Source organism: Bubalus kerabau, chromosome 11 (genome assembly GCF_029407905.1).
Source record: "Bubalus kerabau isolate K-KA32 ecotype Philippines breed swamp buffalo chromosome 11, PCC_UOA_SB_1v2, whole genome shotgun sequence".
Classification (NCBI taxonomy): Eukaryota; Metazoa; Chordata; class Mammalia; order Artiodactyla; family Bovidae; genus Bubalus; species Bubalus kerabau.
In genome coordinates, this window is record NC_073634.1 from 52,651,919 (window position 1) to 52,670,400 (window position 18,482).

General features: G+C 47.5%; 1 protein-coding gene across 3 annotated transcripts in view; it reads right to left on the reverse strand.

The window, feature by feature from the left end:
• TCF7L1 (transcription factor 7 like 1) overlaps window positions 1-15,791 on the reverse strand; it is a 206,237-nt gene extending 190,446 nt beyond the window's left edge. The window contains exons 1-4 of one of the 3 annotated variants that reach the window (XM_055540369.1): window positions 15,716-15,791; window positions 14,847-14,969; window positions 14,701-14,764; window positions 14,333-14,460 (exon numbers count right to left, since the gene is read on the reverse strand). In XM_055540369.1, coding sequence (XP_055396344.1) covers window positions 14,333-14,398 — 66 coding nt within the window. In that variant the 5' untranslated portion in view covers window positions 14,399-14,460; window positions 14,701-14,764; window positions 14,847-14,969; window positions 15,716-15,791. Of the gene's footprint in view, window positions 1-14,332; window positions 14,461-14,700; window positions 14,765-14,846; window positions 15,140-15,532; window positions 15,551-15,715 lie in introns of those variants that run through there. The other 2 variants (XM_055540368.1, XM_055540367.1) reach the window with 2 other exon arrangements.
• Between the last annotated feature and the right edge of the window lie 2,691 nt (window positions 15,792-18,482).

Consider the following 18,482-nt stretch of genomic DNA (forward strand, 5'->3'; position numbering starts at 1 on the left):
GACGCTTACTCCTTGGAAGGAAAGTTATGACCAACCTAGATAGCATATTCAAAAGCAGAGACATTACTTTGCCAACAAAGGTCCGTCTAGTCAAGGCTATGGTTTTTCCTGTGGTCCTGTATGGATGTGAGAGTTGGACTGTGAAGAAGGCTGAGCGCCGAAGAATTGATGCTTTTGAACTGTAGTGTTGGAGAAGACTCTTGAGAGTCCCTTGGACTGCAAGGAGATCCAACCAGTCCATCCTGAAGGAGATCAGCCCTGGGATTTCTTTGGAAGGAATGATGTTAAAGCTGAAACTCCAGTACTTTGGCCACCTCATGCGAAGAGTTGACTCATTGGAAAAGACTCTGATGCTGGGAGGGATTGGGAGCAGGAGGAGAAGGGGACGACAGAGGATGAGATGGCTGGATGGCATCACTGACTTGATGGACGTGAGTCTGAGTGAACTCTGGGAGTTGGTGATGGACAGGGAGGCCTGGTGTGCTGCGATTCATGGGGTCACAAAGAATCGGACACGACTGAGCGACTGATCTGATCTGATCTGATCTGAAGCCATCTTGTTCCTTCATCTTAGTATTCACAAATATGCTAAACAATTCAACAATTTACAGAGCTGAGAAATTGTTCCTGAGTTAAAATAACAAACTTTAAAAATCCAACCACCATACAATTTTCATCAAAAATACAAAAATAAATAAGTAAAACAAAAAATTTGGCCACTACCACAGTGATAACTGTTTCTGGTAAGAAACATCAGTGGATACTAAAACCAGTAGTTGAAAGTGATGAACAATGCTATACTTCCATAGTCCCAAAGTATCTCCTCACAAGATACTCATAATAACAAACAGTAAAAATAGTAACTTTCACATTGTAAAGAAACTATCATCCAATTAAAAATAAATTTAAAACACACATATACACACACAAAGAAACGTTAAAAAACAGTAACTTTCTTGGATAAATCTGGTAGACCAAATTTTAACTAAATGATCAAAATTAATGCCACCTATGAATGGGAAAAATAGATGGTGCCTCTTAGGAGAAGCATTGAGAAGGACATCAATTTTGCAGTATTCTTGCCCAAAATCTACTTGAAGAAACATTAGGGGGAAAAAAAAGTTCAAGGTCCTACAAAATAAATGGCTTGTATTCTTAAAAAGTCAATATGAGACACAGTTCAAAAATCTGTTCTAGGGTTTTCCCTGGTGGCTCAGTGGTAAGGAAATCTGCCTGCCAGTGCAAGAGACAAGGGTTGGATCCCTGGTCTGGGAGGATCCCACGTGCTGTGGAACAACTAAGCCTGTGAACCACAACTACAGAGCCTATGCTTTAGAGCCCCAGAGCAACTGACGCCCACATGTCCTAGAGCCCGAGTTCTGCAGCAAGGGAGGCCACCGCAATGAGATGCCCACGCACCACAACCAAGAGCAACGCCCTCCACTCGCTGCAACTGGAGAAAAGCCTGTGCAGTAACGAAGACCCAGCACGGCCATAAATAAATAAAATTATTTTTTTTTAAACTTTTCTAGTCTGAGGGAGACTAAAAATAAAATTATTAAAAAGAAACAAACTATTTTAGACTGAGGGAGAGTAAAAATACATGACAACTAAGTATAGCACACGGTCTTAGGCACCTTCTGCACACCTCCCATCCTCACCAAAAATTTTTAACATTTTCTTTTACTACAAAAGCCATTAGGAAGACAATCAGCCAACATCTGAATAAGGTCTGTAGTTGAGACAACAGGGCTGTCTTTATGTTAATTTCCCGATTTTGATAATTATATCATGGTAAATGTCCTTGGTTTTAGGACAAACACACAAAGCTATCTAGTCTGTCACTTACTCTCAAATGATTCAGAAAAAAAGTTATAGAAAGAAAGATTTTTAAAATGTAATAAATATTAACATTTGGAGAAATCTGGGGGAAAGCATATAGAAATTCTCTGTATGAGTCTGCACCCTTTCCTATGTCTAAAATTATTCCAAAATAAAAAGTTAAAACTTGTGTGTGTGTATGAATTAGTTGTATGCACATCATCCTATTGATAGATGAAGAACTCACACAAACCACTAATCTGTTTTGTTGTTTTTTTGATACAGACCATTTTTAAAGTCTTGACTTAATTTGTTACAATATTGTTTCTATTTTACTTTTTGGGGTTTTGGCCGCAAGGTATAGGCCCCAACCAGGAACTGAACCACACCCCCTACACTGAAAGCCAGGGAAGTTTTAACTTGAGATTTCGAGTGAAGTCCTCAAACTCATAAGCCTTTGAAAGTGATATATAAGTCTTTTCAAATGGAACTGATAACCATGTAAACTTCAAAACCATGCACTAAGTACTGAAGCTGATGTACTAACTACTTTAAGCATTTCTGGTTCTCCCCTGATGATACCATTTCATTGTTTCCTAAAAAATATTTTTAAATACTGCAAGAAAGTATCCATGTATTAAAATATTAGTTAAAACTTTTGGTCACTAAACATATTAATAAAATTGTAATAATACTGACATTTCTTCTTATATCCCAGAGACTCATTCTATGATGTTACTATTTAATTTAAGCCTTGAACAAATCCTGGTTTTAAAACATGGTCCATTCAGCCAAATTGTTAATTCAGTGACTCTCAAATACTACCACTATCCCTATTTTGCCTAAGAGGGCCCTGGGGCCCAGGGGCACAGAGCCAGACCATTGCCGGGCTAGGGTCCAAGGTCTGACTGCAGCCAAACCCCAGTCGCAGACCCCTTAGCCACATACACTGCCGGTCACTGGAGTATGCTTTTCTACCCTTCAATCCTTGGGCTTCTCTCCACCGGTCTCTCTCTTTTCAGTGCAAGGTGAAAGGAACACTTATTAAGGGACTCGGGCTAACTCTAGGCTCTCTTACCCTCTCCACTCCTTCCTGTATTAACTCTGCTTAGGAGGGCCTGGGAACACATGGGTGAAGATCTCTTTCCCATTTCAAAGCTTCAGACCAATGTCTCTATCCCTGACAAGCATTTTATTAACAGAAACGTTTATGCCGTAAGTTAAATATGATGTGTTTTCATCTCACGTATCCCTAAGACTCCCACTATACCTCTCCTTTATGCAACCCACCTAGAAATGTTTAAATAGATGATATGATTAATAAGTAATGGCTGTTTCTAATTTGCATACAAATACTGACACATGTACAAGCAAGGGGGGCTGGTCAGGAGCAGCAGTAGGCAGTAGACTGAGTCACCAGATGTACAGACCAATACTGCATATTGCTGTATCTAAGGATCCAAGTTTACCTCCTCAAGAAGTCAAAGCGGGAACTGAAGGGGAAAAAAAGCAGATCACGTGGAGCTGCACAGCAAAGACAAGCAAAGAAAGATTAAGATTGCAGTGAATACCATCTCTGAAACTATAAAGACACCAACCATTAAGGCTCTGACTCTACCCCAGGCAGAAACAGAGATTACAGTTCCTCCTCATAAAGGGCTGGGTATGCCACTGAAAAGAATGAATGTGGAAACGTTGCTTATTACTCCTTTTGTCACTTGTACACCATTTCTTTGTATCTTGCTCCAAATGGCATTTTTACATTAATTTGGCCTGTCCACTTTCAGTAGAGGGGAAATGGCAGCACTGTGGCTGGAATGATGGCTTTACAACCTTCAGGAGAGATGACTCTGGACTCTTCTACTTACTCTCTCAGTCTCAGCATCCTCGTGGATAAAACGGAGATTGTACCATCAGACGTGGTACCAGTTGTAAATGGTATAACAGAGCACCTTGCAACACTACAGGTGCCTACAGGCTGCTTTTAAAAAATATTGAGGTTTAAATATTCATGCTGTCAACATTCAACACGTCTATGAATCATTCATTATGGGTCAGGTGCTCGAGTTTAACAAAGACATATTTTGAGGTGCATTTTCTCCATAGCATTGCTTTCCGCCAGAGTTGCTGTGGATCTCCCTGAGTCGGGGGAGGGTAAAACTCCAGGGGATACAGCTGAGCTCCCATTCTGTTTTCATCGCTCATAATTGTCTGATCTTGGGCAAGCCCACCATCTCCCTGGGCTTGTGCTGCTTATCACTGGGAGAGCTGGATGGTCCCTCCTGGCTCAGAGGGGGCTGCAGGGTACCCAAGCAGAGTCCTTGCACAAGAATCTCAGGGAGGAACACCCAGTGCACTCCTATAAGGTATGTGTTATAAATCCATCTGATTCTAGTGACTCTGTTATATCCTTTTTGGAATTTACAGAGAAGAGTATAGTCCCAAACATCAGAAATCACTACTGCCAACAAATCTGGATTCATAAATTGATCAGCTTTTCTTTTCCCTTTTCTCTCCCTTGCTGGTTATTTATTTTAAATATATCAGTGTGTGTACACATCAATCCCAAACTGAACTTTTCATACCGCCATTCCTATTTCTTTTGTTTTTCTTCCTTATCATCAGATCCATCTATTTCTTAATCACAGTTACTATCTCATATTTACATCTCTGCTCTTCCACACAACATACTTTCTATACACATTCCTACAAATAACGGCCCTGTTTACAAAGTATATAAGACAATTACCTCACTGATTAGTGCCTTGTAATATGCAAATTCCCAGGAGGGCATAGCCAGGCCTTCCGGAGCCTCCCCAACTTCTATTAACCACACTTCTGCAGTTGGTGCTCAGTCATGTCCGACTCTTTGCAACTCCTGGAAGCCCCTTATTACTCTTTCCACCATGCTATTGTTTTCAGAAAGAGACTGCCTAGAAGGTAAATTTGGGAAGCGAATGAAAATGTATCAGATTACCTGATTCCTAATTTTAAACCATCTTATACATGCGTGCACACACACACACACAGAAAAGGGTGGTGATGGGGACTAACACATTGTCTGCAAATCTCTGTGTAAATATTTAGCATTTACTTCTTTCACAGTCAATTTACTCCAAGAATTACAAGTGATTGGGGGGGATTTTTAATTTCTAAAGAGCTTGTCTAAAAGCAACCAATTTATAAAATATTTTACAAAATGCACAATAAGAAAATAATATTTGCATACTCGGTTCACCAGAGCTCGGTTTGTTAACCAAACTATGTTGTAATCCAAATCGCAGGGGTAGGAGCCAGCCTGTTCCTCCTGCCTCGTTCCTTGCAAGACACACTTGTGTATTCTTCCAAGCCTCACAAGGAAAGACAGTACCCTCAACCCTGTTCAGAAAAGTTTGTGTCTATGTTAGCAGATAACCACTGTTTTCTCTGAAGGTAACAAGCTAGTGAAGCTCCTGGGGTTGCCCTCTAAAGGTTGCTTAACACCTGTGGAGCATAGACAGTACTAGAGGAAGAATTTGAACCACAGCTGCTCACTCATACAACTATTTATTTGGGAAGCTACCTTCTCAGGTCCAAGTTGGAACAAACCTACCCGCCCTCCACTCAAACTGATAACTCACAGATTCCTGAACAGAGAGACAAAGGTCACGGGCCCTTCTTCCAAGAGGAGGAGGAGCTAGTGGCATCAGGCATGCGTAGAAAGTCACAAGGGTGGAATGGAAAGACCCAGACTTTGCACTCACAACCAATTTCAAATCTTTGTGCTGTCAATGACCAGTTGTGTGACCTTACCAAGATACTTGACCTCTACAAGTCTGTCTGCCCAGCAGCAAAATGGCAATAGCAAGTATTTATTTCTTAGCAGGTCAGAAGCAGTGACAAGTGCTCAAGTTTTAACAACCATTGCCAAGTGCTTTCCTGGTGGGTGGGCTGTCAACAGCCTTCAAGAACAGCAACTAAGAATACCCACTTCACCACACATTTGCCATTTAACAGTCTTAGTAAGACAAAACCTTTGTTAATATGGTGGCTAAAAAATGGTGATTATTTTTAACTATTCATAAATTTAGTAGACATTCAACATTTCTTCTTCTCTGAATTTTTTGTTTACACTTATTTTATATTTATTTTCTTCAACTGAGATGAACACTTGGAGCTTTGTTCCTCCTTTTGAATGAAACACTGGGTTGACCAAAAAGTTTGGCTTTTTCTGTACGATATTACAGAAAAACCCAAACGATTTTTTTGGCCAACCCAATAGATTTCTAAGGGGCTTTCCTGGAAGCTCAGTTGGTAAAGAATCCAGCTGCAATGCAGGAGACACCAGTTTGATCCCTGGATTGGGAAGATCCCCTGGAGAAGGGACCAGCTACCCATTCCAGTATTCCGGCCTGAAGAATTCCATGGACTGTATAATCCATGGGGCTGCAAAGAGTCAGAGCAACTTTCACTGTCAATAGATTTCTAAACTTCTAGCATGGTTTGAAAGTGTGCCTGTGACTTCATTTCCTGTCCTGAGGACTCCAGGTAACTGGGTCTCATCCCTTACTTCTTCCACAAAAACTCATGAAAAGGGCCATATTTAGGGAAACATTTTTATGATTTAATTTTCAAATTTTGAAGTGTATTTCTGAACTAAAAGATCATTTTCCCCCCTGAAAATCTGTAGGCTATACAAGATCAAACCAGTCAATCCTAAAGGAAATCAACCCTGAATATTCATTGGAAGGACTGATGTTGAAGCTAAAGCTCCGATACTTTGGCCACCTGATGAGAAGAACTGACTCACTGGAAAAGACCCTGATGCTGGGAAAGATTGAAGGCAGAAGGCGATCACAGAGGATGAGATGGTTGGATGGCATCACTGACTCAATGGACATGAGTCTGAACAAACTCGGAGAGACAGTGGAGGACAGGAAAGCCTGGTGTGCTATAGTCCATAGGGTCACAAAGAGTCAGACATGACTTAGTGACTGAACAATACGCATAATGAAAAGAAAAGGTTTAGGATTCTGAACCTAAAGCCTTTAGAACCTTAAAGGTGCCTGAAAAATTGAGGGAAAACTCAGAGCATGTCAGAAAGAGGTTGCCCAGTACCCCAGAGATGTTCCCTGGGCAGCACACAGAGTACAGAGGAAAAGGCAAGCCCCCTTTACCTTCCCCACGTTCCCTCATTCCCAAATGCCAAGGTTTTGGAAACTGCAATTATTTCATTGCTCCCTTAATCCAATCCAGTTTGGGAGAAGACAATAAAACATGGAACATATAAAAACCTCCTCTAAAAATACATTATTAGATTAGCCAACATGGGGCAATTTTCTACAGGCTTTTATGCGGTCAATCCTTTCCCATCCCCAATTACTTACCACGTCCCAACATCTGGCCCTGACTGCAAATGAGTTGGGTTTTGGTCCCCCACCTCTATCCCCCATCAAAGTCAGCCAGCTCCAGACAATAAAAAAAGGAAAAATTACCCAAGTGTGTGTCATATCTTTCAATCAATGCACAAACATTTCATTATTAACATGTAGCTAAAAGGTTCCCAACAAGTTTAGCTTTATAACTGGGTACAGAGAAAGGGCCTGTGGTTTGCCTACTGCCAACAAAAACCCCAGCCAACCTGTCCTTGGTTTTTCTGAGAATCTCAAAGCCATCTAGCCAACCAAAGCACTCCGTCCTCAATTTCTGCAACTCTACCTCTGGATTTTTCTACATCCTCTTCAACTCTTGGGCTCGCCTGCCAAGTCAGGAGGACAACGCCTACTGTTTGGTAGATGGAGCTGCACAGCAGCCTCCATCTATGAGGGAAGAAGACTGCCTTCTTCTCAAAGTTCTCAGTCTCATCTTTTCCTCCTCTTCTCTCCATTCACCCTCCACCCTGCCCTGTACAAACAAGTTCCCTCTCCAGCATCCTGCAAGGATTCTCCACAGCCTGCAGCTCTTCCCCTCTATCTGCCACAGTGCATCTGTCCAGGGTCTGGTTTTCCAACACCATCCAGGTTATGGTAGACTGGAAGTGAAATGTATAGGGTAGAAGGCTGCTCGTGTGTGTGTGTGTGTGTGTGTGTGTGTGTGTGTGTGGTCTGGTGTGGGTTCTGGCTGAGGAATGAGCGATGGCCACATCGCAGGACCAGTTCTGGTGATAGCACCTGGACGCCTGACTGAGAAGCCTGAAGTTAGTATCTATCCCTGACTATCGACCTTTTTTTTTTTTAACTTCTCTATTTTTGGCTGCGCTGGGTCTTCCCTGCTGCACTTGGGCTTTCTCTAGTTTCACCAAGCGGGGCTACTCTCCAGTTGTGGTGCACAGGCTTCTCATGGCAGTGGCCTCTCTTGCTGTGCAGCACAGGCTCTAGGTGTACGGGCCTCAGCAGCTGCGGCGCAACGGGCTTAGTTGTTCCTTGGTATGTGGAATCTCTCCTGGACTAGGGATCGAACCCATGTCCCTTGCATCGGCAGGCGGATTCTTAACCACTGGACCGTAGAAGTCCCCTACCTACCGTTCTCATCACCACACGCCTGAATACTGCTCTCTGTGGGCACCAGTTACCTCCCCATTAGTGACTTCCTAAAGCTCCTTTTGACTTCTCAGTCCTCTCATCGCCTCTCTCTGTGGCATCTGACCCTGAGGACACCCCCCTCCACTCTCTCTGCCCTCCAGCTTCTGTGCCATCACAGCACCTAAGCTCTCCTCCCTTCTTGGCAAGCGCTCCTTTCCATTCTCCCTCAGTGACTTCTCTGCTCTGATATTCCCCTTCCTTTCTTCTCCCGCTCCTTGCATCATCCTATTGCTTCAGTTTCAACTATTCCCTTACTATCCCCTCAAACTCAAGGCGCCGCCAATGAGACTAAGCAGTTCCTCCAAGTGAGAGCCTCTGATAAACTTGTGTGGGCCTTCATTGCTCAAACAGTTCACGATAAGCATCCGTCCAGCACTGGGGAGGCAAAGATGGCAGAGCAGGGCCCCACCTGCTCCAAGTCACCCCCCAGGTCATCCAGGCTCAGACATTAGCAATTACCCGTGACATCAGCCACCCTCTCCCTCCCTCCCTCCCTCCTTTTCTCCCTTCCTCCCTCCCTCCTTTCCATCCTTCCATCTATCATGTCTTCAAGCACAAATTCAAGCAACCATGCCAGTCTCCCACATCCTACCCTTCCTTCCCATTCAAATATTCTAAGCCCCTTTCACCTCACCCCTGAACTCCCCTGAGTGTCCCAAGCATTCTAGCTCCTCCCAGGTCCTCTCCCCACGATCACTATTATCCTTCTAAGCACAAGTCACACTGCCTCCCAGCAGAACTTTGGATGGTTCTCTGCTGCTGCTGCTGCTGCTAAGTCGCTTCAGTCGTGTCCGACTCTGTGCGACCCCATAGACGGCAACCTACCAGGCTCCTCCATCCATGGGATTTTCCAGGCAAGAGTACTGGAGTGGGTTGCCATTTCCTTGTTCGTTGGATGGTTCTCTGCTGCCTCTTAAATAAGGCCAGATTCCTTCACTGGCTTTCAAGGTCTGGCCCTTTGTCTTTCCAGACCAATGGAAGAACTTGCATTGCCCAAATGGCCCTGACCTTTCCCTTCCTCCATGCCTGTGCTCTCCCTGTGCTGTCTTCTACCTCAAGACATGGGTGCAGAACTTTCACTTTTCATTCTAACCACCTTACTACTTTTAAGTTTTTTATTATCAACAAGAATTACTTTGTTACAATATTGCTTGTTTTTATCTTTTGGGGTATTTTGGCCAGGAGGCATACGGGATCTTAGCTTCCTAACCAGGGATCAAACCCATGACCTCTGCACTGGACAGTGAAGTCTTAACCACTGGATCACCAGGGAAGTCCCTCAACAAGAACTACTTTGAACTAAAGAATGGTGAGTGACAGGGACCAATTTAAAACAATTTCCTTTACCTGCTTTCCTTGACCATGCCAGCCCAAAACAATTTTTCTACTCTTTTTATTCTTCAAATTTTCCTCTGAACTATCTTGACTCTTAACAAGAACCTTCCTAATGGTCTGTACTAACATTACTTCTTCCTAACTCACTTTTTAAGTCCTTCAGGGCAAAGTTGGTTCTAATTCACCCTAACTCTCACAGCCCCTTAGTCATTGCCCATGATAAGTCCTCAATAAATAGCAGATGAAGTCAAGGAGTTACGACCTTATCTTAAGGATGCCAATCTGAATTTCCCCAGCTTAGCCAGTAAAAATGGACTCTAATTTGGAATATAAGTAGGATCTTTGCATAATGCATTTTCCAGTGGATAATCATTCAAATTCCTTTTTTATGCCACAATTTTTGGGGTAACTCTGCACATCACTGTAAAGCCTGGGACACTTTGCGTTGTAGTGTGTGTGTACACACTAACCTACTTTCTCCTCAAGATTCCCTAGAAGTGAGATCAATGAAGAATGAAACCAACCTAAAACTTTCCAAAATAATAACAGAGCAAGCAGGTATTGCCTGCCGGATCCACCCACTCAAAGAAAAGGGACTGACAAGGTCTGAGTCCCTCCGCAGAGTCTGTCACCAACTGTCACCCCAGCAATCTAACTGCCAAAACTTCAGCAACGCAGACAGGACCCTCATAAATGCTCATTCCATGTGAAAAGCCCTCATTAAACCTTGAGTTATATTTAGAAAAAAATGGAACAGAAGTTATATTTAGATGAAATGGCTTAAAAGAACTTTCCCAAAAGCAGCATGTTTATACTGATCTTTTTACTGATCTTCCAAAAGAAAAAGTTTGACTGGGCTTTTACATACAACTCCAAAAAAACCCCAGAAAACTTAAGTATACATACACAAAGATTTCTGCTTCAGTTCCTCTGTATCAGATATCAGTAAGACTGCCTATGGGATGCAAAGGACTTAAAAAATGGGCCCACGTTTAGAAGACAGAGGAATTGCATACAGAAATTTGAGTTGTGATGGCCTATATGAATATGTATGAATAACTTGGAGCTTGAGCTGTACAACAGTAGTTCTAAAATTTATAAATAGGACCCCAAACTATCCATTTCCTCAGCGATTCTATCTGCAACCGTTCTTTTCCCAAATGTCATTAGCACTTACACTACGGTCACACTCAAAACTCCTATCACTTTGTAGCTCGCTCACTGAACCACAATCCGCTTGCTCTCTGAACCACACTCCTCGTTTTCTCTTTGGTTCTGACTCGTCAGACTATTTTTGACATCTGCTTTCTTCTGTGTTGACTTACATTTTCCTAACAGAATTCTAGTCAACAGCACCGAGGTGGTTTAGTAAACTGGTGAAGTCTTTTCATGAATGAATGTATAATTTTGGGTGACTCTTGGAAGGAGTGAAAGGTGGTTTGCGGCAGTTAGTCCTCTCTTCACAGGCCACAGGGTCCCCCGGGGTTCCAGAGGAGAATGAATCACGGCTCAGAGGCTTGGCACACGCCCCAGGTTAAGGGGACCTCTTCTCTAAAGAGGCTCAGGAAGAGGCCACTTCCCAGCCAAGCCAGAGTGGAGGGCAAAGGTAACAGTGCGTGGGGAGGAGACAGCCAGACTGGAGGACTGGCTGGCCCCCAGTTGTCCCAGAAGGAATTTTGCCAGTGGGCAAGGGTGCTGCAGCCCTGCTATTTGCTATTCCTAGGGTCAATTAATACCCTGAAAACACTCCAGCCAAATCTCATTTTTGCCTCTGGTTTGGTATTTCTAAGCAGAAGAGAACTGAGGTCGCCTGGTTTTATACCACTTCTAGACCTTAGAGCAGCCAGGCCAGGGTTGTGAAACTTGGAGGTGAAACCAAAAAAGACCAAGGCTGCTAAACCAGAGAACAGGTCATACATTCCAGGCACCACTCCCCTCACCCTTCAGCCACCTGCCTCCCCCTTCTTTCCTCCCAATATCCACCTAAAACATTTTACCAGGCAGAGATCCCCACAGAGGGCCACTTTGTCTGCACCTATAGTTTGCCTACACTTAGAATCACATTAATTTCATTAATATAATCATTCAGCAGAAAAGCATCATCTCAATCTTAGAGTCCAGACAATCAAGTGCTTAACTAACAGTCACTGATAGGATCAAATTAGCAGGTTCTACTGAGCTGATATAAACGCAGGGAACTTCAGTGAACTCTGCAACCAGGCAGGTCAAAGCCCAATGACAGACACATAAGGGGCACAGAATTGATGGAGGCATTGAACTTACTTCTGAAAGAGCAATTCACCGGGGAGGCAAGATAGAAACAGAAGAGTGAGATGAGACATACCAAGTCTCTTATGAAGTGTAACAGGGAGACGGTGAGTGTTCCTGGAGGCTGAAAAAGCAGGATGGCAACATGGGCTCAGGCAAGAACAGCTCAAGGGACGAGCAGGAAAAGTCAAAAGCATGCAGAGGGGAAAGTTCAGCTTCCACCAAGGAGGACTCCAAAAGTCCCATGCAGGTCTGGATACAGACCATGCAGGTAATCAGAAAGCCCCAGGACCAAAAGGAAGCAGCCTTTGGGAGCTCTTAGTAAAAGAAGACCTAAGACGGTGGAAAGAAAGAAGAGTGGTAAAAGATGGTAGCAGGAAGGAGGGGACTGACACAAACAAAATCTGTCCCACTTGGGCTCTTGGGGGGGAGGGGACGAGCAGCATAGGAAGACAGGGAGCTGTCACCATTCTGTCACCAGAAACCCACTCCAGTATTCCTGCCTGGAGAATCCCACGGACAGAGGAGCCTGTCGGGCTACAGTCCATGGCAAAGAGTCAGACACGAATGAAGCTACTTAGCATGCAGTGAGAAAGGGGGAAGAAAGAGCCAGATCCAGTCAAATAACCAGTGATATGTGGAACATTTCTGGTGACTCTATCTGCATCAGGACATGGATCTGGATCGGTGCTGAGTCACAGAAATGCCAAACTCCTTTTCCCAGACATCTAAAGGTAAAAGCAAGAAAAGGGACTGCGGTAGTGTGACCTCATACACAGTTACAGAAACCCTACTAAAATCTTCAGAACTGAATTACATCTGCGAACACCGACGAGAATCTGTGAAAACCTAAACAAAGGCTTGTTTTGCTCAACTTTTACTCACACCTTCTTTCTTTTTATATGAATGAGAAAAAGCAACAGCCAGATGCCCCGTTTCAGCTCATAGTCAGGACTTATATTTGGGAGGTCCCAGGATGCTCCAAGGCAGGGCCAAGGATGCAGGGTCTTCCCTGCTTCAAAGGGGAAGCTGTGTGGCCCCACTCTGCTTTCGGTTGGTCAGAATCCTCAGCCTCCACTTTCACGCCCCAGGGGCCTGCCAAGCGACCCCTCTGAACCTCCGCACACGTCTCCGCTCTCCACGGACCGCTGGACCAAGACAGCAGGGACGGTCCATTCAGCACCAGCGTTTCCCAGGCAGCCCTTTAATTGTGATCGTCATTGAAGGACAGCTTGAGCATAAAGTGAGTTTGTCCGGCCAGTCTTAAGGAGCCAAACACCTCCCACCCCGAATCAAGCATGAACTGGCAGGCGCTGGGAAACTGGGCAGGAAGCAAAGAGAACCACTGTGCTGTGCGAGGCGCCCAAGCAGCGCGCAAGAGCCTGGCACGCAGTAGGTAGGCGTTCACCTAAGATCTGCCAGCGGACCTAGCACCTGGGCTGGAGGCCCTCGGGTGGGGTGGCAGCTCAGGGCACACACACAAAACCCGGCCAGCCCAAGGGGCTGCAGCCCTCGCGACGCGGGGGGCGGGAGTTAGAGCCTGGGAGGGGGCGAAGGAATCCGCCCTCATTTGCACGTCGTCTGGGGCCCGGTCAATTTGCTTAATCACCGCTCTAAATGCCAGCGCGCAGCACACAATGCGCGCCCATTAACAGGTTTAAAGTGTCGCAGCGCTCGCTTTAAATGAGAAAAGCCGGCAACAAAAGGGGAAAAAGCCAAGTTCCTCAACTTGAAGAATGCCTCGATTCGCCCTCGAAATCATCTCGGCGAGTTTAAAATCCCAAGCTCTACAGAAAAGTTGAGGCCCCAGCGCGAGGGATGGGGGTGGGGAGGGGGTGTGTGTATGTGTGTGTGTGAATAACCCGCCACGAATACTGGGTTTCTTAGGAACCGACTTCTAGCCGCCCAAAGAAGCTGGAGTCGCGGGGCAGCGTCGCCAACCCACCTCCCCCGGCCCCGCTGCCCAACTGCCAGGGAAAGCGGACCGATTTCCAGGAAGAAAGCAAGACCACCTCCCCCCTCCACGCCCCGCTCAATACACACTCCCGCCCAACCGGCACAAATCCAAGTTTTTCTCTAGCGCGAGCAAAGAATTCTGGACACCAAGGAGAACGCCAGGAGTGGACCCCGAAGCGGCTCCCCAGCCAAAGGGGAGAATGTAAGGGAATGTTCCAGGCACTCCCAGCGCAGCCTAACTCTCGACTGCCGGAGTGGTTCAACTCCGTAAGCAAGTTCTGCCCGGGATCCTCCCGGGACGGCCCCATCCCCCACCCCGTCGCCGAGCCCGGGGGCGCATCTCTCGAGCCCCGACCGCCGGCAAGCCCGGGCGCGGCGGGACGAACACTCACCGTGCGCGCTCCTCCGGGAGACAGGGGTCCGTTGGGGAGGTACGGGCTGCTCAGGTCCGGGATCATCAGGAACGGGTAGCCAGGGTAGGGGGGCCCCTTAAAGAACGCGCCGTCCTGGGGCCTTCTCACTGCCGGTAAAACCAAGGCGGGGGTGAGGCCAGGGCCCTCGGGACAGCGCCTCGGTAAGGGGTCCCAGGGTGGGGACCGGGAATCCGAGCGCCCCCCACGCGCGCCCCAGGACGGCTAAGGCCGACGGGGGCGAAGTGCAGGGGCACGGCCACCGGGGCGAGGGGGACCGAGGGCGACCCGAGCCGAGGCGCCGAGCGCTGCGGGGCCGGGAGCGGGGGACAGCCCGGACCCGCACGTACCTTCGGCGAAATAGTCCCGTGGCTTCTGGAAAGCGTCCCGGGCGGGCTGCGGGCGCCTCTCCGCCTGCGAAGGAGACACAAAGGCGAGGGCGGGTGAGCGGGCGCCGGGCCGGGGTCCCCGGGGTCGGCCGCGGGGGCTTCCTCACCTCCGAGTCCGAGCTGCTGCTCTGGTTCTCCGACTCGTTGACCAGGGACGACTTGACTTCGTCCAGGTCCCGCTGCGCCGACGCGCTGTCGCTGCTCGGCTCCTGCTCCTCGCCTCCCTCGTCCTGGAAGGGGATCAGCTCGTCGTTGGCCCCGAGGTCGTCCCCTCCGCCGGCTGCCCCGGCGCCCGAGCCGCCGCTGCCGCCTCCCGAGCCGCCGCCGCCGCCGCCGCCGCCGAGCTGGGGCATGGTGGGGCCGCGGGCCGGGGCCGCCGCTCTCCGAGCCCCTCGCCGCCCGCGCCCGGCCCGGCCCGGCGCCCGCCCCTCCCTCCCTCCCTGCCGTTCGCCGGCCTGCTCCGCTCGCCGCCCCGGCAGCCGCAGCAACAAAGTTTTGACAGGGCGTGGCCCGGAGGGAAGCGGGGCCGGCGCGACCGGACGGGAGCGGGGGCGGCTCGGCTCGGGCCCCTAGGGCAGCGCGGAGCCCGGGGCTCCCTAACTCGCTGCTGCCGCTGCCGCCTGCTCCGCCGGGGCGTCCCAGCGCCTGGCCCGCCGGGGAGGGGCGAGCGGGGAAGGAAGGAGGGACCGGCGCGCGGGGCAGGGGGGCCGGAGGGAGGAGCCCCGGCTGCAAGCTGACACCCGGGCGCCTGGCGGAACGCGGAGAGCCCCGGCGCGCACACACTCGCCCTCACACTCGCACGCCGCTCGCTCACACCTTCCCGGGCTGTACCTCCCCGCAGTGCGCGCACGGCCTGGCCCCCAGACTCACCCGGACCCCTTCCCCGAGTCCCATCCCGCACCCCCGCGGGCCTGCCCCCCGCCCGGCTCTGGGCTGACCGCTCGGGTTCCGCCCCCACCCCTAGGCATCCCCTAACTTTCTTCGCGAGAACCCCCAGAACTCCGCAGCAGCTCCACACCCCCTCCCACCGGATCCGCGCGCTAGCGGGCGGCACTGCCCCCTGCGGGAAAGCTTCGGACCCGCAGACGCGCCGGGACCTTCGGTGCCTGGAGTCCTCGAAGCGCTGGATCCCTCCCGGCTTGATCGCCCTCGCCTGCCTAGGGCAGAGGATTAGAGAAACATACGGCACCCCAGAATATGCCCGGCGGCCTCCCGCTCCTCTCTTTCCTGTGGGGTTCCAACGCGCACCCCCTCCCCGCCCCAGTTCAGGATTTCAACTTTGTTCAGGTGTCCAGAGTCACCCAGGCTGAAATCCCCAAATCACCATCGCCCCATAGTTCCGGACCGGGTGCTTAATCGAGTAACTCGCGAGGCTGGGTTCAGAAAGACTTCGGATTTGATACGTTGCGAAGGAAAATGACCCATTGATATCTGAAGCGTTCACGAAGCTGCCTTGGGAGCCAGTGATCGTATGAAAAATGCCCAGCCGGCCTCATGCTAAAGAAATGCCAGATGCCTCCTGTGATAACATTCAAGTATCGTCTCTCCACCCAGTTCGGCAAGGTTTGAAAAAGTGCATCTTGTGTCTTCCGCAGTAGGGAACTATTGGTGAGAGCATCTGTTACAAAAGGCAAAATGGGAATACTTAAAACAATTTTAAAGACGACTGAGAGGCGTTTTCTACAGCGACGTGTACGCATATGGTCAAAGTCACAGATACAAGAAAGTTCCAAGCAGCTGTGTGTGTGTATTTGTGTGTGTGTGTGTTTAATCGCTCAATCCTGTCCCACTCTTTGCTACCCCAAGGACAGTAGGTTCCTCTGTCCGTAGGATTTCCCAGACAAGAATCCTGGAGTGGGCTGCCATTTCCTACCCCAAGGGATCTTCCTGACCCAGGGATCCAACCCGCCTCTCCTGTATCTCCTGCATTAGTAGGTAGATTCTTTACCACTGTGCCAACTGGGAAGTTGAAACCATGAGGGAGGTTTATAAAGAGTTCTGGGTCTTTATTACAGTGAAAGTCCGTGCAACAACCAGCTCGGGAGAATGAAGCAGGTAAGGATGCAGGAATGATTGTGAAGAAGCATCCTTAAGTAAAAATGTATATGGTACCCTCTCTTCATTTTTATTCTTGAAAAATGACATACTGGTATTTGTTTATTCATAGAAAAAAGTGTGAGAAGATGCACACCAATATTATCAATAAATATTTCTGGGAAAGGGGATAAGTGAGAGGAGAGGGACAGTTTTGTTTTCTGCTTTCTACATGTTATATAAGCAAGCAGATATGACTTACCTATATTGTCACACAATTAATATATAAATATAGTCTGATAAAGCTTCTTCAAACAATAGGGCTACATCTATAAGCAGTGTCTTGAGTAAAATGTAAGACTTCAGACTTCCCTGGTGATTCAGCATTTAAGAGTCCCATTACCAATGAGGAGATATGGGTTTGATCCCTTTTGGGGGAAGGTCTCACATGCCAAGGAGCAACTAAGCCGGTGGGCCACAACTACTGAGCTGGAGCTCTAGAACCCAAGAGCCGTAACTGCTAAAGCCAGTGGGCCTAAAGCCTGTGCTCTGCAACAAGAGAAACCACCTCAGTGAGAAGCCCACACAACTCAGCTAGAGAGTACCCTCTGCTCATTGCAACTAGAGAAAACCCTTGAGCCACAACTACTGAAGCTCACCCACCTACAGCCTGTGCTTCGAAAGAGAAGCCACTCAAATAAGAAGCCCAAACACCTCAATGAAGAGTAGCCCACATTCGCTGCAACTAGAGAAAAGCCTGAGCAGCAACGAATACCCAGCGCAGCCAAAACTAAATAAATAACATTTAAAAAAATTTTTTTAAGTCAAAATTACTCTTTCCCTCCTTCGTACACCTCCCTGCAGTTAATCATTGTTACTAGTTTGCTGTATATTCTCCCAGATAGTTTCTTAAGCAGTTATGTACACATTCAAACACATACACAAACATACTGTATATGTTTACTCTCATAGAAATTAGAATTATATGGTTCATATTACTGCATGATATTTCATTTTTACAGGTTTTTAAAAATCAGAAGGTTTTTCATGTGGTCCAGAAATATATGAAAAACCCAGTGCATCAGTTTCTCATGGTTGCTATAACAAGTAATTGCAAACTTGGTGGCTTAAAACACCAGAAATGTATTTTCTCACTGTTCTCCAGGTCGGAAGTCCAAAATGAATTGCACTAAATCAAGGTGTTGGCAAGATCACATTCCCTCTGAAGCTCCAGGAACAAGGTACTCCTTGCCTCTTCCAGCTTCTGGTAGCTGCTGGCGCTCTTACCATCTCATCACTCCAGTTTCTGCCTCTGTGGTCACATTGCCTTCTCATTTGTCATTGTCAAATCTCATTCTCTGCTTCCTTCTTACAAGAAAGGACACTGTGATGTCATTTAGGGCCCACTCAGATCATCTTGATTAATCTCCCCATCAAGATCCTTAACTAAAAAAAAAAAAAAAAAAAAAAAAAAACCCTTAACTTAATCACACCTGCAAAGACCCCATTTCCTTATAAGGTCACATTCACAGGTTACAGAGATTAGTACATAGACATATCTTTGGGAGTGAGCCATTATCAATCTACCACACCCATCAACCTCGAAGAAATGCAAATTGAAACAGCAGAGAGAGACCATTTATCATCTATCAGTTGGCAAAGGTAGAAAAAAAGAACAACACCCAGCTTTGGCCTCAGTGCTGAGAAAC